Raw genomic sequence first — 22,001 nt, 5'->3', positions numbered from 1 at the left:
AGGTAGCCTGGTCAGTGTCCCTCCTGAAGGACTCGGGGGACTAGCCGGGGAAGGAGTAAACTACTACTAGTAAAAGCAGCAACAGCAACAACAATACTAGGAGTAGTAGTAGTAAGTAGTTCTTGTACGGAGTCCGCGGTGGTAGCGGTTGGTGGTGTTGGAGGTAAATACTACTAGTAAGTAGTACTTAGTAGGTGTGCCCCGAGGCAGGAGTAATATCGGAAGCTATTGGTCTTTTGCCAAATTAATTGCGGCGGTTGCAAATGGGGAAAAGGGAAGAATGGAAGAATTTCCTATCAATAGGGCAAGTCATGTCATCCACGATGTCTGGGTTTGATTTGTTCCAGTTTCCCCTGTTCCCCTATTTAATTTCTGGTTTTTCCACCTCTGAATTATTTCTTCGTTTCCATCCGTAGTTTCTTTATTCCCCATCGAACCCACTTCTTTCCCCTTCACTGCCTCAGGCATATATCCCACCATAGGATTAAGAGGTCCTGAATATCGATTACTTGACCCATTGATGATTATTGACTAGGCAGGGTTGTTTGGTATGTAATACTACTAGTAAATAGTATGGGTAGAGGGGAGGAGGGAGGGTAACAGATTACTACGTAGTATTGTTTGGCCTATGAGACTTGCTCTCCAATCTGGTGGTCCTGCTCATATCCAGCTGAAACGAAACTCGCTCTTATTATTCACTATTCATGAGGCACTCAATGGGATGCGCCATTGCACACCCACAGCCAACTCTATGCTTATGCTGGCATTTGCTTCTACGAAATGGATATACTAAGTACCTCCATGGAACCTGCAGAAATTGTCATGTTAATCCCCGTCCATGGACTGGCCAATTGACTAGCTCAGCAGGGTGACGTGCATTCTCCGACTACTTATTACCACCGATGCATGCGACACCTAGTCCGGCTAAATGTCGTCCGTCCTGCTTGCTGGTTTAAAGTGTAGCCGTTCATCCCTCCTCATGATGTTAAGCAGTGAAGCGCTCCGCACCAAAAGAAGAGCGGAACGATACGGTAGTGAGAGGGGAGAGGAAGCCACGTCCCGATCGTGTCCAACGTTCGAAAGTGTCTAGATAAACCCATCTGCTCTGCTTCTTTGTGTGAACCTCAATCGCCGGTACGCGGTAGAAGTCATGTTACTCGACGCCTCAAGGTTTCCAATAGTCGGTTCCTGCCACTAAGGAAGCCCGGCTGGGTTCATTGTTTTCCCCCCTTTTTTCTCTGCCCCGCGTTTCCCGTGCTCCTGTCAGGGAGAGTTTCAACTTTCGACTGTCTCGGCCCTTGGTCCGGTCAAATGTGTCTTGCTGGCGGCACGTGTGGCCGACGCCTCCAGTCAGCGTTCCAATGAACTAACTTCAGGCCAGTTGCCTTGGTCCACCACCTGTTTAAACACCTTCGGAAGCCCGCTTCTTCACGACGACGGTTTGTCTTGGATCAACTGTCTAGTCTACTGGCTTGCATATTATGTCTGAAACTCCTACTCCCTTCTCCATTCTGAGGGCCAGAATGTTGTCCCACTCTCAGCCACAACACCAACACTTGCAGCGATGATGGGGCCGATGTCCCTTGACGGATCCTTCTCACATAACGGTTTGAGTTTGTGTTGAGATGCGATAGAGCAGACTGCCACTCTCTTTCTTGGGCTGGGAAATATTGCCAGAAAGTCAAATTTCAACCCAATAAGCTGGTGAGTTACGAAGTTTAAAGATAGCTCATATCGCTATGTAAAGGTGGAAGTGAGCGTAGTATTGTCGCTGCCTCGAAGTTTCGTTCCGACTCTCCTAGCCAGTCATACAACGTTGGCGCTCGCCTGTGTTTCAGTAGGTTAGGTTTTGCTTGTACGGTCTTAACCTCCCTTCGTTCAGGTGACGAAAGTTGCATGCGGGAGATGGAGTTAGCTTAGAGATGGAAAGCAATCGTAAACTGGGCACATAACAATCCCAGCAGCTATGCTTGACATCTCAACTTGATTGGCGAGATCAACTGATATTTTTGGCTGGTGAGTACGTAAGTAGTACTCAGTATCTGGTATCTCCTAGCTGGGGACCTCCCGAATGATTGCATTCGGGAGAAGAGCTTGATAAATTTGGGCAGGGTCGTCTGCTGGCCGAAATGGGATAAGAAGACCCAGAACCCCAGAGTGGCGTAGAAGCTATTAACTCGGGTTGAGTAGCGAGAACTAACATGCACGAAAGCCAGCACGGCCAGCCACAGAGGTCATATTTCTGCAGAGGCGCGCAGCAGCTGAGCGAAACATAATATGCTCTATGATGTAGATAGTAGACGTGCAGGTTGAGTGCACATCTCTTAGTCTTGGCACAATCATACTAGTACTGGGTAGGACAAGTTTTTTTCCAACGGTCAATCGTCGAGCCAATTTAAGTCCCCCCATCCGATGTCGGCCGATCAAAACGCCGTAAGGACCCTTGAAGTAGTAAGTTGGGTTGACATTTCTGTATCAGGATTATCACCACTGGGAAAGATCCATTTCTATCCCAATGTATCCCCGATATGTTAGGTGGTGGATGATGGATGACATGCTGATCCAAGCCACTGGCAGCATGATGACGACGGACCAACCCATCTTGTGATTTGGGTATGTTCCTACTCGGAGCGAGCCAGGGGGGCGGCGGTCCGAGTGTTATCCGTGTTGAACTGGCCATGCCCCACCACCAGAGACCTCCTGGATTGCGCGCCCAGACGATACGGAGTATTTATCCAACATTACTAAAGACGTAAGGTTGAACCGTGACAGATGCCGGACTTCCCACCACTTCTTATTGGAGACAAGCAAGACTAGACTAGTCAGTAGGTAAGAACCTCGCCGACCTTGTGATGCAGCTGCTGTCAAGGAGAGCCCGAACAGGATTATTATGATCACATGATGTGTATAATTTGGGACAGAGACACCTTGTTGGAGATCACTTTCAAGTCCAGACGTGGAAGAGTTATTGCAACAACCATGAAAGAAATATACACAGTTTGTATATAGTTAGGGATGTGGAATGAGATGCTAATTCCCGGGGTGGATTTTCAAGACAAATCTGACTCGGTGAGATGGTGTACCCGCAAGGAGTGTGGCCGACCACCGCACGCTAGCCCCCTTTGGGATTGATTAGGAGCATACCAAGTTCCAAATTTATCCCCACGAGAACCAATGACTTTGCTGACGCTGTTCAAATTCCGTTTGGTTCCAATGTCTTCGTTCTGTAGGAAGCTTTCAAGATCTCATTCAGACCAGTGCCATCATATGAGAACCAATGTGTAGTTTGGAGCTGATCATCAAGTCATGTTAGTTTCAACATACTACTTGATTAGTGGGATATAATATCATTTCGAAACCCGTACCAGTGTCGTACATGTATTGTTTCCTTGCAGGACAATAGTGGTACGATACATATCCCATGTCCCTGGTCGGGGTAGATAAAGACACAACTTCAGAAAAGGGGATGAATAACTGGCAGGCTAACTTCTGTATAAATTGTACCTTTCTGAATATCTGATATCTGGCTAAGTGCTTGGATCAAAACAAGCAGGGAGAGACAAGACATACAGTGAAGACACCGAGGAACTTTCTGAGGTCTAAAAGATAGTTGAGAGCCTCTTCCCATGGTCAGTCTGCACCTAACTACTATCTATCTACCTACTTACCAAGGTAGTCATCAAATGATGACAACTGTAAATAACATTCCAAGGCGGGTGGGACAATTCTTTTGAGAAAAAAGGTTGACGGGCCGACGCTAATAGAAGCATAGGAATACAAGGTCCTTGCCCAGTGCACGAAATTTCCGGCTTCCGGCTCCTACGGAGGGGGACTCCATATCTAAATGTTAAAAAGTCCGCGGTGGTGCAACAGGTTCACGGACTTTGTGTATTGAGCAGTTAAGGAAAGATATATTAGTTAGACTAAATCATACTACAAATGAACAGATGTTCGCTACAGAAGACGTTTAAATCATCGATTTCCCTGCCTTGCCCTCGGTTTTGATGCTGTCAGCAAGTCACCTGCGAGGACGAACGGGTATCATGAATGTAATATCCAGTATTAGTTACCGGAAGTACATTGCCAATACAAGTGGGACTCGAGGAAACAATACCACATGGATTCATACCTGTCAATTGAAGAACAAATGATTTCTATTGATAGCCAAAGTAGTGGACGGTAAATAAAAGAGGCGTAGAACAAGGACCGTTTAATCTTCACTTATTTTGCCTGCAATTTAACTACCATTTATGAAGCAGTCAAACAGATTGGAAGGTAAGATTTTAATTTTATGAGGGGGGAAATAAAACCAAGAAAAAGCAAAGAGAATAGAGGAGGACCCTCGGTCGACTAGCGATTCAACAAGGCGAATCTTCATTGCCAACCAGAACAATGCAAATCCGTCCGATGCCCACCCTTTTTTTCTTGAACATTTCCTAAACAGGCGGGAGACTGACGGGTTGTGTGTGCGTGTGCGGGTGGACTACTTGGGAAATACTAGCATGAGCTTGTGGTGGTGTGCGCTTTTTCTCCCAAGGTGGAGAGGACGGAGAACTCGATTCGAATTTTTTTTTTTTTTTTTTCCTCTCGCATCTTTCCACCTTAAGGTTTCTTTTTGTTAATTTCCTTTTTGGATTTCGTCCCACGACCGCCATCTAATTTCTGGCCTCTGGTCGATGGGGGAGGATACGTAGATAGATAGATAAATAGGATCTAGTACGGAGTTTCTATCTAGTGATGGTGACGGTGGTGGTGGTGTCCATTCCGAATGGAAGTTTGCGGATGGATTGATTGATTGATTGATTGATTAGTGATTAGTTTTGTAGTGAGTTGGTTAGGAGTGATAAATGGTTTCCATTATTATTACCTAGCAACTTTTCTGGCTGGCTGTCTCTCTCTCCCTCTGAATCTGCGTTTCTTATCCCCGGGCCAGAAAAAATCATAATATCCACGCATCTCGCTTCCCTTCCCTTGCCCCCTCTCTCACTCTCGCACCCTCTTACTCGCTCCTCTTCTTTTCTTGGTCCTCCCCTCTTCCACCCCCGGTCCTCCTCAATCTCCCTGGACGTTGCACCTCTGCTACCCGACGCCTTTCTCCTCTCCCTCCTCCCTCTTACTCACTCTCACTCACTCTCACTCTCTTCCTCGCCATTCTTCTTCCCTCCCTCTCCCCCTTCCCTGTCTTATTTCCCGCACCCACCCCCACGCCTTCTCCAAGCCCTTTTTAAATCCCTCACGCCAGACTTTTTATTTGTCTGTCGTGCCTCCAAAGGGTGAGAAGCCGTTCGTCTCGTCCCTGTTCTGCCTCGTTCGCTCGTGGTAGAACCGTCCGGAATATTTCTGCTCCAGGAGAACACCCATTTGCTTTGGTAAGTCTACAATTTTCTATGAATTTTACCGCCCCGAACCATTGTTATTTTTTTTTTTTTCTTTGGGCCCAACTCGACCATGAGACATCACCTCCATGACTTCTAGAGGAACGCAAATACACAACTTATCCATTACATCTCACTGCATCTGCTTGGCTTTTAATCGAAGTTGGTGTCTTGCATCAATTAAAGTTCGTTGCGTCCGCACCTCATTCCTGTCATGTGAAGAGCCCGGAAGGAAAGGGGATAAGATCGAAGGCAGGGAGAAAAAAAAAAAAAAAAAAAAAAAGTTCGATACCTAAGGAGTCAAATTGGGAGATCTAATAATAAGTCCGATCGATGTCATCGCTGGTCGCCATCCGCCATTTTGACACTCCTGTACGCTGACTCGGCCACCTGGCCCGTTTTATTTTCGGCCTCCACCTCGCTCTAGTCGCATCTTGCTTTTTTGTCAATGCCGTTCAGATTTGTTGTCGCACCCAAAACATTTACTCACTCGTCATATCCAGACAGGCCTCTCTCGATTGCCTTCGAGAAGATCCATTTCCATCGCATCAAAGCTTGACTCCGTCCGTCTTCCGGTAAACATGTCATACTACGAGCCTCAGGGTTGGCAGGCACCGGCCGCGCGCCAGGCCTCTTGGGAGCAACCTGCTCCCCCATCACGGTCAGGTATGGATGGCAACACACCGATTCCGAATGCGTGTATCGCTGTTCTCAATACTTACGACAATTCTTCCTTACAGGATCCAGTTCCGTTTCCCAGCGTGACGAAATCCCGGCGTTTTCTTCTCAGTTTGATGGTACGAATAGCCGTCCCCTGCCTTATTTCGCCTTGTCTGGTGCCACGACCGTCCAGTAGCGCGCAAACATATACACTGTTAGCCGTGCCGGAATTTGTGGCCTGTTCCGTTCTGTGACAAACGTAAAATAAACGATTGGGTTGGGTGCTAACATCCATCAGAGGTCGACCGTGCTATCGATAACCTCGTCAAGAGTGGAAAGCTGTGGGCTGCACCCCGGAGGGATTCTATGCCCATGATGATGGGCCGTCCCTACCCCGACTACGGTATGATATTGCGAGTCACTTGATTACATTCGACACGTTCTAAACTTCAGTAGCAGATCCCCGCATGGTCAACTCCATGAGCCAGCGTCATCACTCGATCAGCGAGTTCGATTCCCGGATGCATCCCAGTCCCAATGTGCAGGGCTTCTATGCCTCTCAGCGTTTCCAGGGTCGCCCCAATGAAGTAGAGCAAATGATGCAAGCGAAGCGTCGGATGGCAGCACAGCGTGAGAGGGAGCTCCGCAACTATCACCAGGAGCAACAGTACAACCGAAGTACGTGGTAGCATCTGTCTTTGGAGCCTTTTTCTGCACCTGCATCTTTCTTCCCCAATATTCCCCATACATACTTCTTGGCCCATGTGTATTTGTTGGCTTGTATATTACGTTGGGACATGGCTCCCGCTTCGAACATGGTTTTAATTCTTTTCTTCTTCTCAAAGGCCTGCTTGCCGAAATGTCTGGAAACAAGTCCGATCGCTCCCTCAGCCCGGCCGCCATGAGCGAAGAAAGCCGCCGGGAACTACTCGCTCGTCAGCATAGGGCTTTATACGGCAACGACAGCCCTGCCTTCTTCCCTCCCGCCGGTCTCGCCGACGACGGTACACGTTCCGAAAGCCAGGCAGGTGGCACGCCGACTTCCTCGACCGGCGTCCGTGGTGCCTCTCCCCGCAACGTTGATCTGTTCGGTCTCGCACAAACCCCCGTTCAGGGTGGCGCAGACAGTATCGGTCAGGCTGCCGCCGGCGCTGCCTCCCTGCAGTCGCCTTCTCGTGCCAACAGCACCTCCTCCCCCAGCTCTGCCATCAACCCTGTTTTTGGCAAATACGACGGTGCCGACCAGCCTGTAACCTCGACCTCGTCTCCCGGCGGTGCTGATTCTCCTTCGTCGAGACAAGCTCCTTCCAAGTCCATGGCTGGGCCGATTGGCTCCGTTGGCCCCATCGGAACCCGTCCTCTGCCCCAGCCTCATGCGGGACAGGTCTCCAACCCAGCGCTGAACAAGCGCTCCACGACTCCCCTGCCTTCTCCCTTGGGATTCGGTTTCACCCCGGGTGATTCCGCCTCGGATCGGTCTGTTCCGTCCGTGTCGACCGCACCCAGTGCTGCGGCTGCGACCGCTGGTGTCAAGGATACCTCCGGTGGAGTTGGCCTTGGCTGGGGCAACGGCAGCGGTGTCTGGGGTTCCAAGAACGGTCTCGGCGTTCAGGCATCGGTCTGGGGTTGAAGAGTGGGCGGATATCTAACATCACGCATTATTTATTCGGCATGTGTTCGCTTCGTGCAGTGGCGTTTTAAAGAGAGGGGTTTCGTTTTGATACTATTGGGAAAAGAGCATGGTACATATTCGGAAGAGGTGGTGGTGCAAGAGTACGTCTTTTGATTTTGTCTAGCGCTCCGTCACATGTGGACTGTTAATTTGGTACATGGCTGGTTTACTGACTAGGGGACTTGGGTTGGCCTGTTGGTTTCTGGAGTCGGTATTCCCCATTTGGTGTGCTTTTTTGTGCTTGCATTGATGGTTTGACGCTGTGGTTTTGGTTTTTTATCTTTTTGATTTTCCATTGGTCCTGCATCCTTTCCACTCTGCTTTTTTCTTTCGTCATGACCGGCCACGACCTGCCAGGTTGGGGTTTGTATTTACCTTCAGGGAGGAGTGTACGTCTCGGGCTCTTGTTTCCCACTCATTCACGGGGGGTTCAGGTGTTATTCTATCATCATTCGGGTCTGGTTGCGAGTTCGGCCGAAACATGCGGGTTTTGTTCAGCAACTGGACTTTTAGTTTGGGTATGGAAAAGGTTGATTGATTTTTGTTTTTTACTGCGTTTCATGTGTTTTTGGGACATTGGCAAAAAAGGAATATACGGGGATGCAGGCAAAACATCAAAGAGTTAACGGAGTCTGATCTCATGTTTTTATCAATGGTCATATACTATTTGCCATTTCCTTCTCATCATCCCATCCTCCATATCCTCCCGTACAGTACAGCACAGCACAGCACAGCACTAGGTATCAAGCCAAAGCCTCCCTAAAAAACCGCACCAACTTGGGCCCCGACACCTCCAACCGATCATACAAATCAAAATGTCCCATCCCCTTCACAACAAACAACTCCTTGGGCTCCCTCGCCAACCGCACCGCCTCCTCACTATAATGCAACGTCTCCGCTTCCTCCCCAGCAATCATCAACACCGGCCTCGGCGCAATCAACCGCATGAACGCAAACGAATCATACACCACCATCCGATCATAACTCTGCAGGGGAACCCTCTGCGTCGACCGTTCATGTCTCCCCCTCTCCGTTCCATAATACTCCGCCGCTGCTTTGAAGAACGAATCCACATTTCCCCCTTCCCCTCCGTCCTGCAATACCCTCTCCGCATCAAACATCTTCGGCGCCTCTTCCCCATCCCAATTAACCCCATTCCTCTCCCCCCTCGCCCCCTCCAAACTCATCCCAATAACCCCCCCATCCTCCCTTAACCCCCTCCCCACCCCCCCACACCTACACATCCCCCCCACACAAGCCGCCGACACCGTCGCCACCGCCCTAATCCGCAGATCACTCGCCGCAGCGAAACAGGCGTACCCGCCCGACGCGCAGATGCCCACCACGCCGATCCGCGAGCTATCTACCCCCGGAACAGAGGTCGAGAGATACGTCACTGCGGCCTTGATGTCCTCGACGCGCTGGAAGGGGTCTTCGAGGCCGCGGGGGGTGCCGGTGCTGGATCCTTGGTAGGCGGCGTCGAAGGTGAGGGTTGTGAAGCCGGCGGCGTGGAGGTGGGTGGCGTACAGGGTGGTGGTTTGTTCCTTCACGCCGGTCATGGGGTGGGAGAGGATTATGGCGGGGGTGAGGGTGGTGGGAGTGGTGTTGGTTGGGGGGTGGTGGTAGAGGTGCGCGGAGAGGGTGTGTGTGGCGCTGGGGAAGGTTATGGGTGTTGGTGTGGGTGTGGGAGTAGACATTTTGGTTGAGGTGGGTGGGTAGTAAGTAGTAGTAGGTTGGTTGTAGGAAGTTGTAGTGAATGATTGATTGGGTTGGATTGGTGATGCCGGTGGTGACGTCCAGGTCAAGTAGTAGTAGCTAGTAATTTATTTATATAGTTGGTTGCTTGCTTCGGAGGCTGGTCGGGAAGTCCGAAGATTTTCGGGGTTGGAGATTCTTGGTCGGCACGGGTGGATGACGACGGATATAGGAGTTAAGGATGGGAGTTAGATACTGCTTATTGTTTGTGGGATTGTTGATGTATCTAGTGGTGGTTATTTTCTAAGTATTGGGAATGGGAATGGGAAAGCTGTGCGGTTGTGGTGAGTAGGTGGTGACATAGTACTACTTTTGTGAAAGTACTGAGTGGATTGGATGCCACGATGTACTACTGACAATATTAATCGATATGGGTGGTTTACTCTGTCTATTCAAGTTAGTAGTACTGCTCTACTGACTGCCGTCATTGGTAAATGCTCAGAATGAATACAAACAAAAGCTGTGTATTGATATCAATCACAAGTACTCCGCCTAGTATATATAATCTCATGATTGTATGCAAGCGCTATTTCAATCATTATCATGTCGTCGTCTAACCAACTCTTCTAACCTAAAGGTCTGTCACACTGGCAGGTAGCATAGGGTCTCGCTCAGAACAAGTTGTAGATATGGAGTCGCTACGACTCCGCTCAGCAGCAGCCTCGATCTTTCTTCGTGCTGTAAACAGTCCCGACACGCCACGTTCCTGATTCCGTCCCAACCAGGGTTTGCGCGCCTCTCCCAGCACGCGCCGCCCCAAGTAGTATATGAGCTGCCCGAGGATAATGAGGCCGAAAGCAATCGGGTACATCCAGTGGATTGTGTAGTGAAACACCCCCACCCCGATGAGGACACCCCAGAAGTTCATCGTCAGCATCGAGATGTTGAAAAATGCCGCCGATGACAGCCGGAACAGCAGCGGTACCATACAATAGAAAGAAGCCAGACACAGCGTATATCCTGTCAAGTAGATACCAACCTGGCTGTTCCAGGTCGCATTTTGGAACGAGCTGCGGTCGAAAATGCCGGCCTGGATGCCATTTATGACCATGCCGTACATGGCCATTTGACCCAGGACTTCATATACCGGTGCCGTACTGACGAAAAACTCCTCACCCGTGTTGGCAAGTCCGTAGAATGTCGCACCTAGGAGCGCGAAGAGGTCGCCCTTGATCAGGTCCCCGCGCGAATAACCCCCTTCATCGGCACCAGTGATGCGGTCCGAAGCAATCAGGACGCCCATGCCGCCAATACAGATCAGGATACCTAGCACCTGGGTGATATGATAACGCACGCGCAAGATCGTGAAGGATACGATGACCACAACCGCAATAGCCCAGAAATTTATCAGCTGGGCACTCAGCATAGTCGTATAGCGATAGGCCAGCACAATGAAATAGTTACCTTCCACGTCGCAGAAGGCCAAAAAGATATCTATTCAAGCCCCGCAATTAGAGAGACCTTGGGGGGAGTGTAGGGTATTTATGTATACAGTGAGACTTACATTTCCAACCGTGCTGGAGCACCACTCGTATCCAGCCATTCAGACCATAACGGTATATGGTATATGGGGTAAAGATAGCGTTGAGCAAAAAGTAGTTGAAGAATGTCTGAAAAGCTGGAATTGAGGTTCCCTCGCTGACTAGTAGTGTACTAAAGGTGCTGCAGGCAGTGTTGGCGATAGCCAGAACCTGTCTGTGTGACAAGTTAACCATCAACCACACCTTGGTACTTTGAGCAGTTCCAAATGTAGCACTTACCCAAGAAAAAGGGTAATGTAGAACTCTTTCGTCGCAAGGTAGGCAAGGACATTGTCTTGTTTTTCAACATGCGTGGCAGGCACTTCTGGTAGGTAGTCGGCACTCCGAGGAGCCTCTAATAATGGATCAACCTGCTCGGGGGATTGAGCTACAGGTATGTAATTAGCGGGTGGTGGAGAGGATCTCTGAGCGGCAAGCCGAGCAGCCCTGGTATCGGACATCTCTGATAAGAGATACAAGAAATTGAGTTTTTGAGGCGGACGAAACTTGAGACTGACGTGGTTCTAGGAACCACTGGGTGACTTTATAACCAAGACGAGCGCAAAGCCCCCAAAAGTCGCTCGTCTATGGCGATGGCCAACCTGGTGACAACCCGAGAGAAGCGAAGAGTTATCGAGATACAGGTGTTAAGTAGAAGATACTGCTGAAGCTGGAAGTAGATCGATCCAACGTCAAAGGTAAAGCCGAGGTCAAGGCGGGGAACATTCCTTAGGTAAGACAACCGTGGATCGGATCTCCCCGCTATCCCTTTTGAAGTATGATATGCCAGGTCGCTTCTGCAGCTATCTATACCCTATGAATTTGTGATACCATTGAGGGCGAGCCAAGGTTGGTCACAGATGGCTCAGTATTTGATAATCCAATCGTGGGATTCAATGACCCGAAGATAGATAGCTCACCTCAATGCCATAAGCACCTAATGTCTTAATGTACTTGGTGGTCTGCAAGATGGTTATGGCAGAGATAATAACTAGGAAGGCTAAATGGAATATATGTATACAGCAAGAGAATTTAAGAATCGATATAGTAGACCGGCAAAGCCTATACACGATGGAAATGAGGGTAGAAGTTATCGCCTGGTGAAGGCACGATTTTACTGAAAGAGGGAAAAGATCAGGTGATACATGTCCTAAAAGGGAAAGAAGCGGAAGCGGCTTCTAGAAAAGTGCCCGTTTCAGTCAAGTCACACCCCAGCAAGAATGGCAGCTGCTGCGCATCAAAGCTCCCTCGGATGCTGCTGGTTCAGATTTTGGGCCATTCTGGGCAGCCCTCGAGCTTGAAGCAGGCACTAAATCCGCGATGTGGGCTCGAATCAAAGCCAAGTGGAGACCCTCCGACCATTTCGTTCCATTGCAGTTTCAACTTTGACAGCTTGCATTGCGATAGCCTAGTCATTGTATGCGCATCATCATTGCGAGCGCTAACCATTGGCAAAATCCTCTTCATGTAGGTATTGACTACTTAGGTCTTCCGTTCGAAACGACTCTATGAAGGGTATACAATCATGATTCCGATCGAAGTGCAAGGACAGGAGAAGTCATTGCATGGGCAACCACCAATTGCCTTAACCCCATCTGACGCCACAGAAAAAGCAGCGTTACACATAGCAAGTGTGTAGAGAACCCACAAATAGCGGTCAATCGGTCATAGACTATAATGTCTCTCTCAATGAAGTATTTCGATACACTTCTTGCATGGCCGATGCATACAAAGTGCTGCAAAACGGATAGAGTATTGTAAGATACGTGCGGTCTACTAGACTTACAGAAGAGCTAGTGGAATGAATGGAGGAAAATCAAAGAGAAGCTGTGTACAAATAAACATGGTAGCTTTCAAGCAGACCCCTAAGCACTAGCTCTTGTGTGAAGTGATAGCAGGACACTTATGCCCACATCTCTTAATGTGTGACGACTCGATGCATACCCATCGCCTGGGATTATCGAGATAGCAGGAACTAGGGATATACTATCATCGTTATTTACTCCGCTGGATTAGCGAGCCATCATGGATAGCTGTCGCCTGGAATTAGCGGGTACTGCAAAGCAAGTGACGAGCGCGTCGTTGCACAGATCAGGCAGGATTGGAAGTGGTTCGGTCGATGCCCAACATGGAGATGCTCGGACGTTTCGTGATTATTACGAGTTTCCATGAACTCTGATGTCGGAGAAGGGTCTCATATGCGTTGCTGAGGAATTCTACTATGCGGGTTGTGGGAGGAGACGAACAAAAGCATTGTGATGTTCCATCGGAACGGTGATGCCCATTAGTTATTGTCCATGCATGGAGATTTTACATAGTTACAATCGGCGGTGGGACGGGGCCCAGGCAAAAAGACAAGAGACGTGGAGACTGGAGACCGACTAGGCCAGACTTTGTTTGGTTCGGGAGGAAAAGGATTATAATTAGAAACTCCAAGCTCCGAAGGCCGGGGGAGGTATGACAATGATGGCTACTGAGGGTTGCTTGAGAGTTGAGACCCTCGATGTATAGGCTGATTTGTATCTACACTGTGTACAGTAATTGTCTATGATTTAATTTATTATTATTATTATAAGTCTTTGTAGGGTACAAAATTGTCAGACACAGTGGACCTGACATTTAACAACCCCTGAAAACATTCTGAGATTTGTTAAGCTTTCTGGAATCCAACCAACTTTACCTGACATATAGAAAGGCTATTTAAAATCCTCTAGAAATATAATAGTAGTAGTTTAGTACGTAGTAGATACTCTCCAGATATGTATACGGCGGGAGCACGTCATTTGTAACCAGTTGACCCCCCCCCCCCCCTGGTTGACGCTGGTTCCCTTCGGTCGCTTCCCTGCAGATCCCCGTGTCGCGCGTCTTCGGCTCGTCTCCTTTCTTCAGGACATCTTTAACTACTATAAACTATAAGTTAGTAGTAGTGGCTGTGACTAACTATCATGAACAACTCTTGAATAGCATTATCGCATTGCTTTGCCGAGTCACATCAGCTCCAGACGCCTAGCTCTCGAGCTTGTTCCCAAGACTATCGTTCCAAGCAAGTCCGATTCCTCCGAAAGCGCTGCTGGCTGTTGTCCCCGGCGTCCAAAGCAAGCAACCAAATCCTTTCTCCCAGTGGCTTCCTAATCTCCGGTCGCGTGTGCTGGGTGAATCTTGTAGCGCGTCGGCACCAAACGCAAAGAACGGATAAGAGACAGAAAAAGTGCCAAAAAAGATAGCATAGAGACAACAGCGCCAACCACAGCCGAGGCCGTCAGGTGGTCCCGACCCCAAAGTTCAGGATCATCATCCATCATTCTCATCCGCAAAAGCAGCGCCAGAGCAGAGCAGAAGCAGAGCAAAAGCAGCAAAGAAGCACAACCTTCATCCGTCCATCCATCCATCCATCCATTGTGCTTTCCCTCGCACACCCCAACATCACCCGAAATTATTCTATTTCTTATTATTATTTTTACCCTTGCCCCATCCATTCTCAGTCCAGTTCCCCCATTCTTTTCCATCCTTTCCAACCTCTTTCCCCCCCTCCTAAGTAGGGCCTCTTCGTCATCTTTGACTTAAGCTCTTCGCAAGTCTTTTACATCATTCTTCCCCTTCCCTCCGACCAAACTTCCGAACTTTCAAACTTCCAAACAACAACCCGCCCCCCCCTCTACCTCCACCCTTCCCTTCATTCTTCTTCTTCTTCCCTTCTTCTATTCCTTTTTTTAATTTTAACCCTTTGCCTCTGTTCCCCACTTTCCTTCCCTTTCCGCCCCCGAAACCAAACCAAACCAACCTAACCTTTCCCCCCCCTCCTCCTCCCTCGTCCAATCTGGACCAAGCCGCGGTCCGTCTTATCATTCCGCCTTCTCGGGGCTCTCCTCGCGCCGGTGCACACTCGTTCCTGAGTTGTCCCGGAGTGACGAGACGCCACCTCGCCATTCTGCCGGACCATGGCGTTGGAGGTGCAACCACCCAGCGATCGCAAGCGGGTGAAAGTTTACGAACTCAAAGATAATGACTGGTTTGATCGCGGGACGGGTTTTTGTACAGGGCAGATCCTCGATGTGAGTCCCGGTCGCCGCCCATGTGTCTGGCCGCAGCGCGATCTCCGTCGCCGCTCCTCGGGCGCAAACATTGCGGCTCTCAGGCGCGCGTGCCTCAATTCAGCTGGCTGTCGCTAACACTCCCGTCTCTGTTCCCAGGATGAACCGCGGATATTCGTCGAGTCAGAGGATGAGCCTAATCGTGTGCTCCTGGAGACCAAAATCTCCAAGGATGACGGCTATCAGAAACAACAAGGTCCGCTGCCCCTTACGCCTTTTGCTGCATCGCACGCAGCGAGCGAGATCGCAGAATGCGAGCTGACATTTCTGCGACGTGATCTAGAAACGTTAATAGTATGGACCGAGCCAAATGGGACGGACATGGCGCTGAGTTTCCAGGAAGCGGAAGGGTGCGCTGTGATCTGGTAAGACTTGCACATGCCATCCAGGAGCTTTGCGGCAATGAATTCAATCCATCGCTGACGGCGATATAGGAATTTCGTGACTAGCGTACAGCAACATCTATTGAACCTGGCGCCAGGAGGTTCGTCTTTGCCTATTGCTCGCTTACATCGCTTTTCCGGTTGTCATTGCTGACCAATTTCACGTCTGGTGCTCCAGAAGATGCTCTGTCAGACGAGATAGAAAGCTACCAGTCGATCATGCTGCCTCCACCCGAACTCGGAAACCTGCCCGAAATCGATCATGTTATGAGGGCCGCTAGCATTACCCAGGCCGGACGTGATGCGCTATCGAAATTCGTCATCCGAGAAGAGTACATCCCCAAGCTTATCCCGTTAGTCACGATGGCCGAGGATCTCGAAAGTCTCTCCGATCTACATCGCCTGTGCAATATCATGAAGTCGCTCATCCTTCTCAACGACAACACCATCATCGAGACAGTAGTTACAGATCCTATCATCCTTGGCGTGGTTGGAGCATTGGAATGTGCGTATATTGGTATCTCCGGACTGACCGTGTTGCTGACGGATTCCAGACGACCCCGAGTTTCCACACCACAAAGCGAACCACCGGCAATACCTCGCAGACAAGTCGCGCTACAAGGAAGTTGTACCTATCAAGGATGCCTTGATTCGCCGCAAAATCAGCTACACATGGCGCTTGCAGTATCTCAAGGATGTGGTCTTGGCTCGCATTCTAGATGACCCGACTTTCTCCGTTCTCAATTCCTTGATCTTCTTCAATCAGGTCGAGATCGTCAACCACATCCAGGCAAATGGACCCTTTTTGAAGGAATTATTTTCAGTCTTTGACCCAAGAAGCGCGGACACCAAACGCAAGGAGGACGCAGTCCAGTTTCTCCACCAATGCGCTGTCATCGCAAAGAATTTGCAGGCGCCGGCGCGTGCCAATCTCTTTGCGAACTTTATCAACCATGGCCTGTTTGCCGTCATTGCTTTCGCCATCAAACACCCCAAACCGGCTCTGCGTACGACTGGAATCGATATCCTAGTGGCACTTCTTGACCACGACCCCGTGATGATGCGTGGGTATATGCTGAAAGCCGTCAACGAGAAGAAGACTCCCCTGACCGACACGTTGATTGACTTGCTGCATACCGAGTCCGACCTGGGGGTCAAGAACCAACTCGCAGATGCCGTCAAAGTTCTACTGGATCCCCAAATTCCTCTGCAAGATACCATGGGCCGGGCGGGGCCTGAGAATTACAACAAACCGCGTCCGAATATCCTCTCTGATGCCTTTGTTCAGAACCATTTCGATGAATCCGCGAGGCGGCTATTCTGGCCGCTGAAACGACTCGAAAATGATGACCACCGTATGTTTCTCTTGCAGAAAATATGTCCAGGTGTCTGACGTTGACTAACTGCCTTATAACCTTTTTCAGTTCGAAACTTAAGCTTCCAGGATGTGGCGCTGTATTCCCATCTCGTTGATATCTTAACGTTCTTTGTCCGTCAACACCTATACCGGAGTCGGAATGTCATTCAAAACGAATCCCTTGCCCCTCGAATCGCTCAATTACTCACGGTTCCCCACAAGCATCTTAAGCTGAGTAAGTTGTCCCTGTGACCAGATCATCATCATGGGAAATGTTCTAATAGTGCCGTGTTCTCAGCTGCGTTGAGATTTTTCCGTGCTTTGACTAGTCTTCAAGACACTTTCTACCAGGCTCTGATGACCCATAACAACATCTTCGGTCTCATCCTGGACATTGTTTATGAGACTATGCCCCGTGATAACCTCCTGAACTCGGCCTGTCTCGAACTATTCGAAGCGATCCGATGCGAGAACATGAAACCGTTTGTTCTCCACGTAGTGGAGAAGTATGGCGAAAAACTCAGAAACATCACCTACGTGGACACATTCCAGAGCTTGATTCTACGCTACGAGCAAATGCAGGGCTACGGTGCTGAGCCGGAGTCGACCCTCATGTCGCATGAGGAGGCGATGCCTTCCCGAAGGATGCAAGCCGGCGGCCAGCGTTGGCAAGGTGTTGGGGAGATGGATGCTGCCGAGGAGGAGTATTTCAACACCTCTGATGATGAAGAGGTAAGGCGCTTGATCCAGCATGGTCTCCTTCCGGAATCGGCTAACCATGGATATCAGTGGCAGCAGGAGAGTAGGCAGACCGCATCAGATGCTGCCCGAATGCAGAATGGCGCTGCGTCGCCCATCGTCAAACCGCTCGTCGATTACCCGGATGATGACGATGAGGACGATGCGATGGACACGAAACCAGAACCCAGCGATGGACAAGCGCCACAGAACCAGGAACAACCGCAGCAAGATGGCCCGGAACACGATGCTGCTGCCGGCTCACCCGCAGACTCACCGTCCACTCCGGTCTCGACGCCTCAAACGCCACCCGAACGGTTGTCGGAAAAGCGCCGGCGCGAGGAGGAAGACGATGATGAGCTGATGAAGCTCACAGCTGGGCCTAAACGAAGAAGTTCAACCAGCGCCGGCCCCGGCACTGCCGGAATGGTGCGGAGGAAGCGAAGTGTGTCGATTGGCTCGCTCTCCGCCAACGACAAGGGGGCAGCGCTGGGGACCCTCAACAGCAGTGCACCACCGAAGAGAATCGCGATCAACCTTAGCTCGGCCACGATCAAGGCGTCTGACCCAGGCTCGACCGATTCTGGAGCTGACCATGCGAGCAACGAGAAAGAAAATCGAGATGACAACCACAGCGGTGATGGTGACTAATTGGAACCCACCACGTCTTTGTTTGATGCCTTGATGGCTCTTGTGATGAGCAACCGTCTTTTCCATTTGCTGCAAGCATCGTTCGCGTTTCGTCAGAGTAACAGGATCTTTCCTTGCTTGTTTTTACGACAGCCTCCTAGATACCAGATGAAGTGATGTGTTTTTCTTTTTCCCCTACCCTTGTGAGCCGGACGTATTTTAATGTACGATCGATCTCATTGTGCTGTTTCTTCTGCATCCTTGCTGTTTTCATCTTTCCTTTTAGATATCATGTATTACGGACTCAGCTCTGCGGCGAGATCTTTTCTGTTCCGATTATACCTTTGCCCATTTATCTGATGGGCACGATGTACATCTATTCGCATTCTCTGCCACCTCTTTTCTTTTTATTGTACTGCTCGCTTGTCCCGGAGTTTCCGGTGCTGTTGCGGTTCTTCTCACGCATATGATGGGGCGCTTTCAGCCGTACATTCAAGGGCCACCAGGGTTTTCGTTTTACATGGACACTGTTATTTCGTGCGTGATAGTGATCAGTTGAGCTAGGCATTCGGGATGATTGATGATCGTGGAATGGCGCGAGCACACTGTTGTCTCCATCGTTTAGCCACATTTGTGGTTCAAGGAGCCCTGGATAGGAGCATAGTCTAGCTGGAGGACACTGAAATGCATTCTCGAGGAAGACCGACTTGCACATACTATATTGCCGCAGTCTAATCTGACCCGATCTCTTTGATGCAAACAACCGACCTGCCCACTGTAGTTAGCTGAGCACTTGTAGGGTAGCGCTACTGTCCGTGCGTCTGAATAGAACGGCGTCTGGATAGAACGAATGATCGGCATGCGGGTTCCGAATCCACCGGGTGTTTTAACCCGGGAAACTCTCTTTTCTTTCACCCTGGATCGGCCAACTCAATATCTACTTACAACTATTCTCCCCTAATCGTAAGTAAGTACAGAGTAGGCTCCGCTCCGCATCGTGCAGATAGGCCATGGCCCCTTCAATGCAACCCCACGTCACCCCCGACAGCTTCTTCCACACAACCTCGCCGTCACGACCAACGCTACCTACCAATCCACCCCCAGCCCCAATTATAGTCTATTTTATATCCGGAAACCCAGGTCTCATCTCCTACTACTACCCCTTCTTCACCTTCCTATCCGACAAACTCCAATCTCTCAGCAGCAGCAGCAAACAGAAGAAAGACCACCATCAATTCTACATCCACGGCCACAGCCTAGCAGGCTTCGAAGTCCAGCCTCAGTCTCCCCTTCCCACCCATTACCACAATGTGGAAGACCAGATCCAGTTCATCCAGCACAAGCTCGACTCTTTCGTGCAAGCCACTACTACTACACAACCATCTAGCACCGTTAGGCGGCCCCGCGTCATCATCATGGGCCATTCCGTGGGCACCTACATCGCCATGGAAGTCATCCGGCGCCATCGCGAACGCCAGTCGTCTGCCGATGCCAATACTACTACTAGTAGTGGTGGTGGTGGTGGTGGCTTCGACATCGTCGGTGGAGTGATGCTCTTCCCGACTGTCATGGACATCGCCAGTTCGCCTTCAGGGAAGAAGTTGACTGTACATCATCTCCTCCCATTTCACAACCCTCACCTTGATAAATCAATACTTACCAAAGGATATAATATAGACCCTCTTATCCCTCATCCCCCACCTCGCACTAATCGTCTCCATCTTCGCCCGCATCCTCACCACCTTTCTACCAGACTTCGCCCTCCGTGCCCTAATCAAGCTATTCATGGCCGATCCGCCATCCCAGGCTGTCGATACTACCTGCGCTTTCTTGAAGAGTAAGAGAGGCGTGAGGCAGGCTTTGTACGTCACCTTTCCCCTTTTTCCCCCTTGAAAAAGAAAATTAACGCATAAATGAAAAAGGCACATGGCCGCTGATGAAATGCGCACCATCACGACGGATAAATGGAGTGATGATGTTTGGGGGATAGCTTCCTCCTCTTCTTCCTCCGGAGGAAATGCAGACGGCAAGGTGAATAATGATGATACTGACTCAACTTCTCGGATGTTCTTCTACTTTGGACGGAATGATCACTGGGTTGCGGAGAAGACGAGGGAGGAGATTATCCAGGCTAAGGCTAAGAGTAGTAGTATGGTGGGAGGGAAGGGAGGGAAGGGTCCGACTATGGTGGTTTGTGAGGATGGGTTGCCGCATGCGTTTTGTTTACGTGAGTACTATACTATATAACTATCGGTTCTTCTGCTGTTGGGGTTCGGGGTTGCTAATATGGTGAATGCGTGTGTATAGGTCATAGTGAAGTTACGGCGGGGAAGGTTGCGGGGATGGTTATGGATATTATTGATGGGTGAGGTAGTTCCAAGGTCTATGTGATGGGGGAATGGTGTAGATATTTAGATGTTTTTTTTTTTTTTTTTTTTTTTTTAAATTGTATATTGCTATCATACTGTCAACTAAGCGAAGGATGAATTATGGGTATCTAACGTGTCTAACATCTGGAAGGCGAAACAAAAGACAGCGGCAAGTAGCGTCGCGCTATTGATCCCCCTGATACGCTAGTCCAGCCCTCCGGAACAGATCTCCAAGAACATCCTGCTGCGGAGGATTCGGATTTGCGCCTACGCCAGGCATCGCCGCAGCCGGCGGGTGCTGCTGCTGCTGCTGCTGCTGCTGCTGCTGCCACTCGTTCGGCGCAAACTGATGTGCACGGACACTCCACTCATCATCCTGCGTCCGTTGTTGTCCAAAGAGATCCTTGAGCGAGATCTGCCGACCCATTGGTACGCTTGACTGCACCTCTTCCAGCGGAGGCGCGGTCGCCGACGCCACAGCAGCAGCGACATGCAGACCGTTCTGCTGCGCCGCTTCAAATCGCTCGCGCGCGAGCTTCATACTCTGTCCGGCGTGGGTTGCGCATTCACGAATCATCTGGGCGTTGATGGTGCGCGTCTCAGCGGTTGAGTTAGGCGGAGGCTCCGAGTAGATCCAGAGACCGTAGATGCGGACATTAGTGCCGTTATTAGCACCTGGCTTGGTGGATCCGTTCGCGCCATTGATACCATTGCTGTTGTTTGCTCCTACTCCTTCCATCTCTGGGCTGTAGTCCGATTTCAGGATGATGTAGTCTTCGGTGATTTCGACGTTCTCGCCGTCAGAGAGGAGGAGATCGAAGTTGTTTAAACCTCGTCGGTTGAGGACAAAGACACTGTACCGCTCCTCGCCTAGGGGGCCTTGAGTGAGTTGACAGACGAATAAGGAGCCTTCAATGCCGTTCTTTTCCCATTGTCGGGAGCTGGGGCTGAAGATGTAGACGACGGCGTATTGGGCGAGAGAGAGAATATTGGTGATGGAGGGGTTATGGCGGCGCAGGACGGAGAGGTTGAGCTCCTCGTTGGAGCGGAGCGGAGGAGGCATAGACGGTTCTTGGGGATCTTGAAGTTGCTGGGCATCAGAGAGGTAGTTGTGAAAGTCGGAGTCGTAGTCGGAGGGTTGGGCGATGCCTTGGCTGGGATGACGACGGTGGTTGTGATTGTTGTTTGGACGGCGGGGCTTGCGGCCTGTCATTATGCAGGATGCCTAAACTCTGGGAGAGGAAAAGAGGAGAGGATAGGGGAGAAATAGGAGTGAAACTGAGGGAGATGGAGAGGACGGGGAAGAGGGGAAGCTGGAGCTATAGCAAGCTGGAGGAAGAGGGAGAGAGGGAAGATGCAGGATAACGTCGAAGCACCGCTGGTGCTCTGTTCGGGAAGCGGTCGGGACCCCCGCGCGGTCTGGACTCGCCGTGCCAAACGACTGGAACTGT

General features: G+C 50.1%; 8 protein-coding genes across 8 annotated transcripts; 4 read left to right on the top strand and 4 right to left on the bottom strand.

Moving 5' to 3' along the window:
* Positions 1–1,494: 1,494 nt before the first annotated feature.
* Positions 1,495–3,568, bottom strand: BO87DRAFT_400415 (uncharacterized protein; the record flags this gene model as incomplete). Its single annotated transcript, XM_025625521.1, has 9 exons — positions 1,495–1,582; positions 1,795–1,827; positions 1,860–1,915; positions 1,984–2,013; positions 2,065–2,169; positions 2,555–2,672; positions 2,789–2,927; positions 3,377–3,427; positions 3,505–3,568. The coding sequence occupies 9 exons, from the start codon at positions 3,566–3,568 to the stop codon at positions 1,495–1,497; spliced, it is 684 nt and encodes a 227-aa protein (XP_025475856.1).
* A 2,388-nt stretch (positions 3,569–5,956) lies between these two features.
* BO87DRAFT_317547 (uncharacterized protein) lies at positions 5,957–7,665 on the top strand (the record flags this gene model as incomplete). Its single annotated transcript, XM_025619770.1, has 5 exons — positions 5,957–6,041; positions 6,116–6,172; positions 6,334–6,438; positions 6,492–6,713; positions 6,881–7,665. 5 exons carry the CDS (start codon positions 5,957–5,959, stop codon positions 7,663–7,665), a joined length of 1,254 nt encoding a protein of 417 aa, XP_025475855.1.
* A 189-nt stretch (positions 7,666–7,854) lies between these two features.
* Positions 7,855–8,397, top strand: BO87DRAFT_155060 (uncharacterized protein). The gene has a single exon (XM_025618201.1). The coding sequence runs from the start codon at positions 8,043–8,045 to the stop codon at positions 8,331–8,333; it is 291 nt and encodes a 96-aa protein (XP_025475854.1). The 5' UTR covers positions 7,855–8,042; the 3' UTR covers positions 8,334–8,397.
* Positions 8,398–8,450: 53 nt separating this feature from the next.
* On the bottom strand, positions 8,451–9,404 carry BO87DRAFT_367013 (alpha/beta hydrolase; the record flags this gene model as incomplete). The annotated part of the gene is made up of 1 exon (XM_025621862.1): positions 8,451–9,404. The coding sequence occupies one exon, from the start codon at positions 9,402–9,404 to the stop codon at positions 8,451–8,453; it is 954 nt and encodes a 317-aa protein (XP_025475853.1).
* Positions 9,405–10,033: 629 nt separating this feature from the next.
* On the bottom strand, positions 10,034–11,443 carry BO87DRAFT_390128 (DUF914 domain membrane protein; the record flags this gene model as incomplete). The annotated part of the gene is made up of 3 exons (XM_025624919.1): positions 10,034–10,896; positions 10,967–11,193; positions 11,223–11,443. The coding sequence occupies 3 exons, from the start codon at positions 11,441–11,443 to the stop codon at positions 10,034–10,036; spliced, it is 1,311 nt and encodes a 436-aa protein (XP_025475852.1).
* A 3,261-nt stretch (positions 11,444–14,704) lies between these two features.
* On the top strand, positions 14,705–18,380 carry BO87DRAFT_154995 (SMEK family protein). The gene is made up of 9 exons (XM_025618200.1): positions 14,705–15,034; positions 15,173–15,269; positions 15,357–15,438; positions 15,508–15,557; positions 15,635–15,961; positions 16,011–16,811; positions 16,881–17,048; positions 17,112–17,545; positions 17,603–18,380. The coding sequence occupies exons 1-9, from the start codon at positions 14,921–14,923 to the stop codon at positions 18,200–18,202; spliced, it is 2,673 nt and encodes an 890-aa protein (XP_025475851.1). The 5' UTR covers positions 14,705–14,920; the 3' UTR covers positions 18,203–18,380.
* A 743-nt stretch (positions 18,381–19,123) lies between these two features.
* BO87DRAFT_367006 (bifunctional triacylglycerol lipase/ester hydrolase) lies at positions 19,124–20,550 on the top strand (the record flags this gene model as incomplete). Its single annotated transcript, XM_025621861.1, has 4 exons — positions 19,124–19,788; positions 19,859–20,043; positions 20,104–20,408; positions 20,489–20,550. The coding sequence occupies exons 1-4, from the start codon at positions 19,192–19,194 to the stop codon at positions 20,548–20,550; spliced, it is 1,149 nt and encodes a 382-aa protein (XP_025475850.1). The 5' UTR covers positions 19,124–19,191.
* Positions 20,551–20,635: 85 nt separating this feature from the next.
* On the bottom strand, positions 20,636–21,883 carry BO87DRAFT_379836 (Dcp1 family protein). The gene has a single exon (XM_025624158.1). The coding sequence runs from the start codon at positions 21,761–21,763 to the stop codon at positions 20,735–20,737; it is 1,029 nt and encodes a 342-aa protein (XP_025475849.1). The 5' UTR covers positions 21,764–21,883; the 3' UTR covers positions 20,636–20,734.
* Between the last annotated feature and the right edge of the window lie 118 nt (positions 21,884–22,001).

Source organism: Aspergillus neoniger (genome assembly GCF_003184625.1).
Source record: "Aspergillus neoniger CBS 115656 unplaced genomic scaffold BO87scaffold_37, whole genome shotgun sequence".
Classification (NCBI taxonomy): Eukaryota; Fungi; Ascomycota; class Eurotiomycetes; order Eurotiales; family Aspergillaceae; genus Aspergillus; species Aspergillus neoniger.
Note: the sequence above shows the minus strand (reverse complement) of the source record. Positions and strands in the feature narration are given on the sequence as shown.

Bases quoted from the DNA above. Each gene is read 5' to 3' on its own strand.
- BO87DRAFT_154995 (XM_025618200.1), top strand. From the start codon at position 14,921: ATGGCGTTGGAGGTGCAACCACCCAGCGATCGCAAGCGGGTGAAAGTT. The intron at 16,812-16,880 runs GTATGTTTCTCT...AACCTTTTTCAG, and splicing joins ACTCGAAAATGATGACCACC to TTCGAAACTTAAGCTTCCAG. The intron at 17,546-17,602 runs GTAAGGCGCTTG...CATGGATATCAG, and splicing joins ACACCTCTGATGATGAAGAG to TGGCAGCAGGAGAGTAGGCA.
- BO87DRAFT_155060 (XM_025618201.1), top strand. From the start codon at position 8,043: ATGACCGGCCACGACCTGCCAGGTTGGGGTTTGTATTTACCTTCAGGG.
- BO87DRAFT_379836 (XM_025624158.1), bottom strand. From the start codon at position 21,763: ATGACAGGCCGCAAGCCCCGCCGTCCAAACAACAATCACAACCACCGT.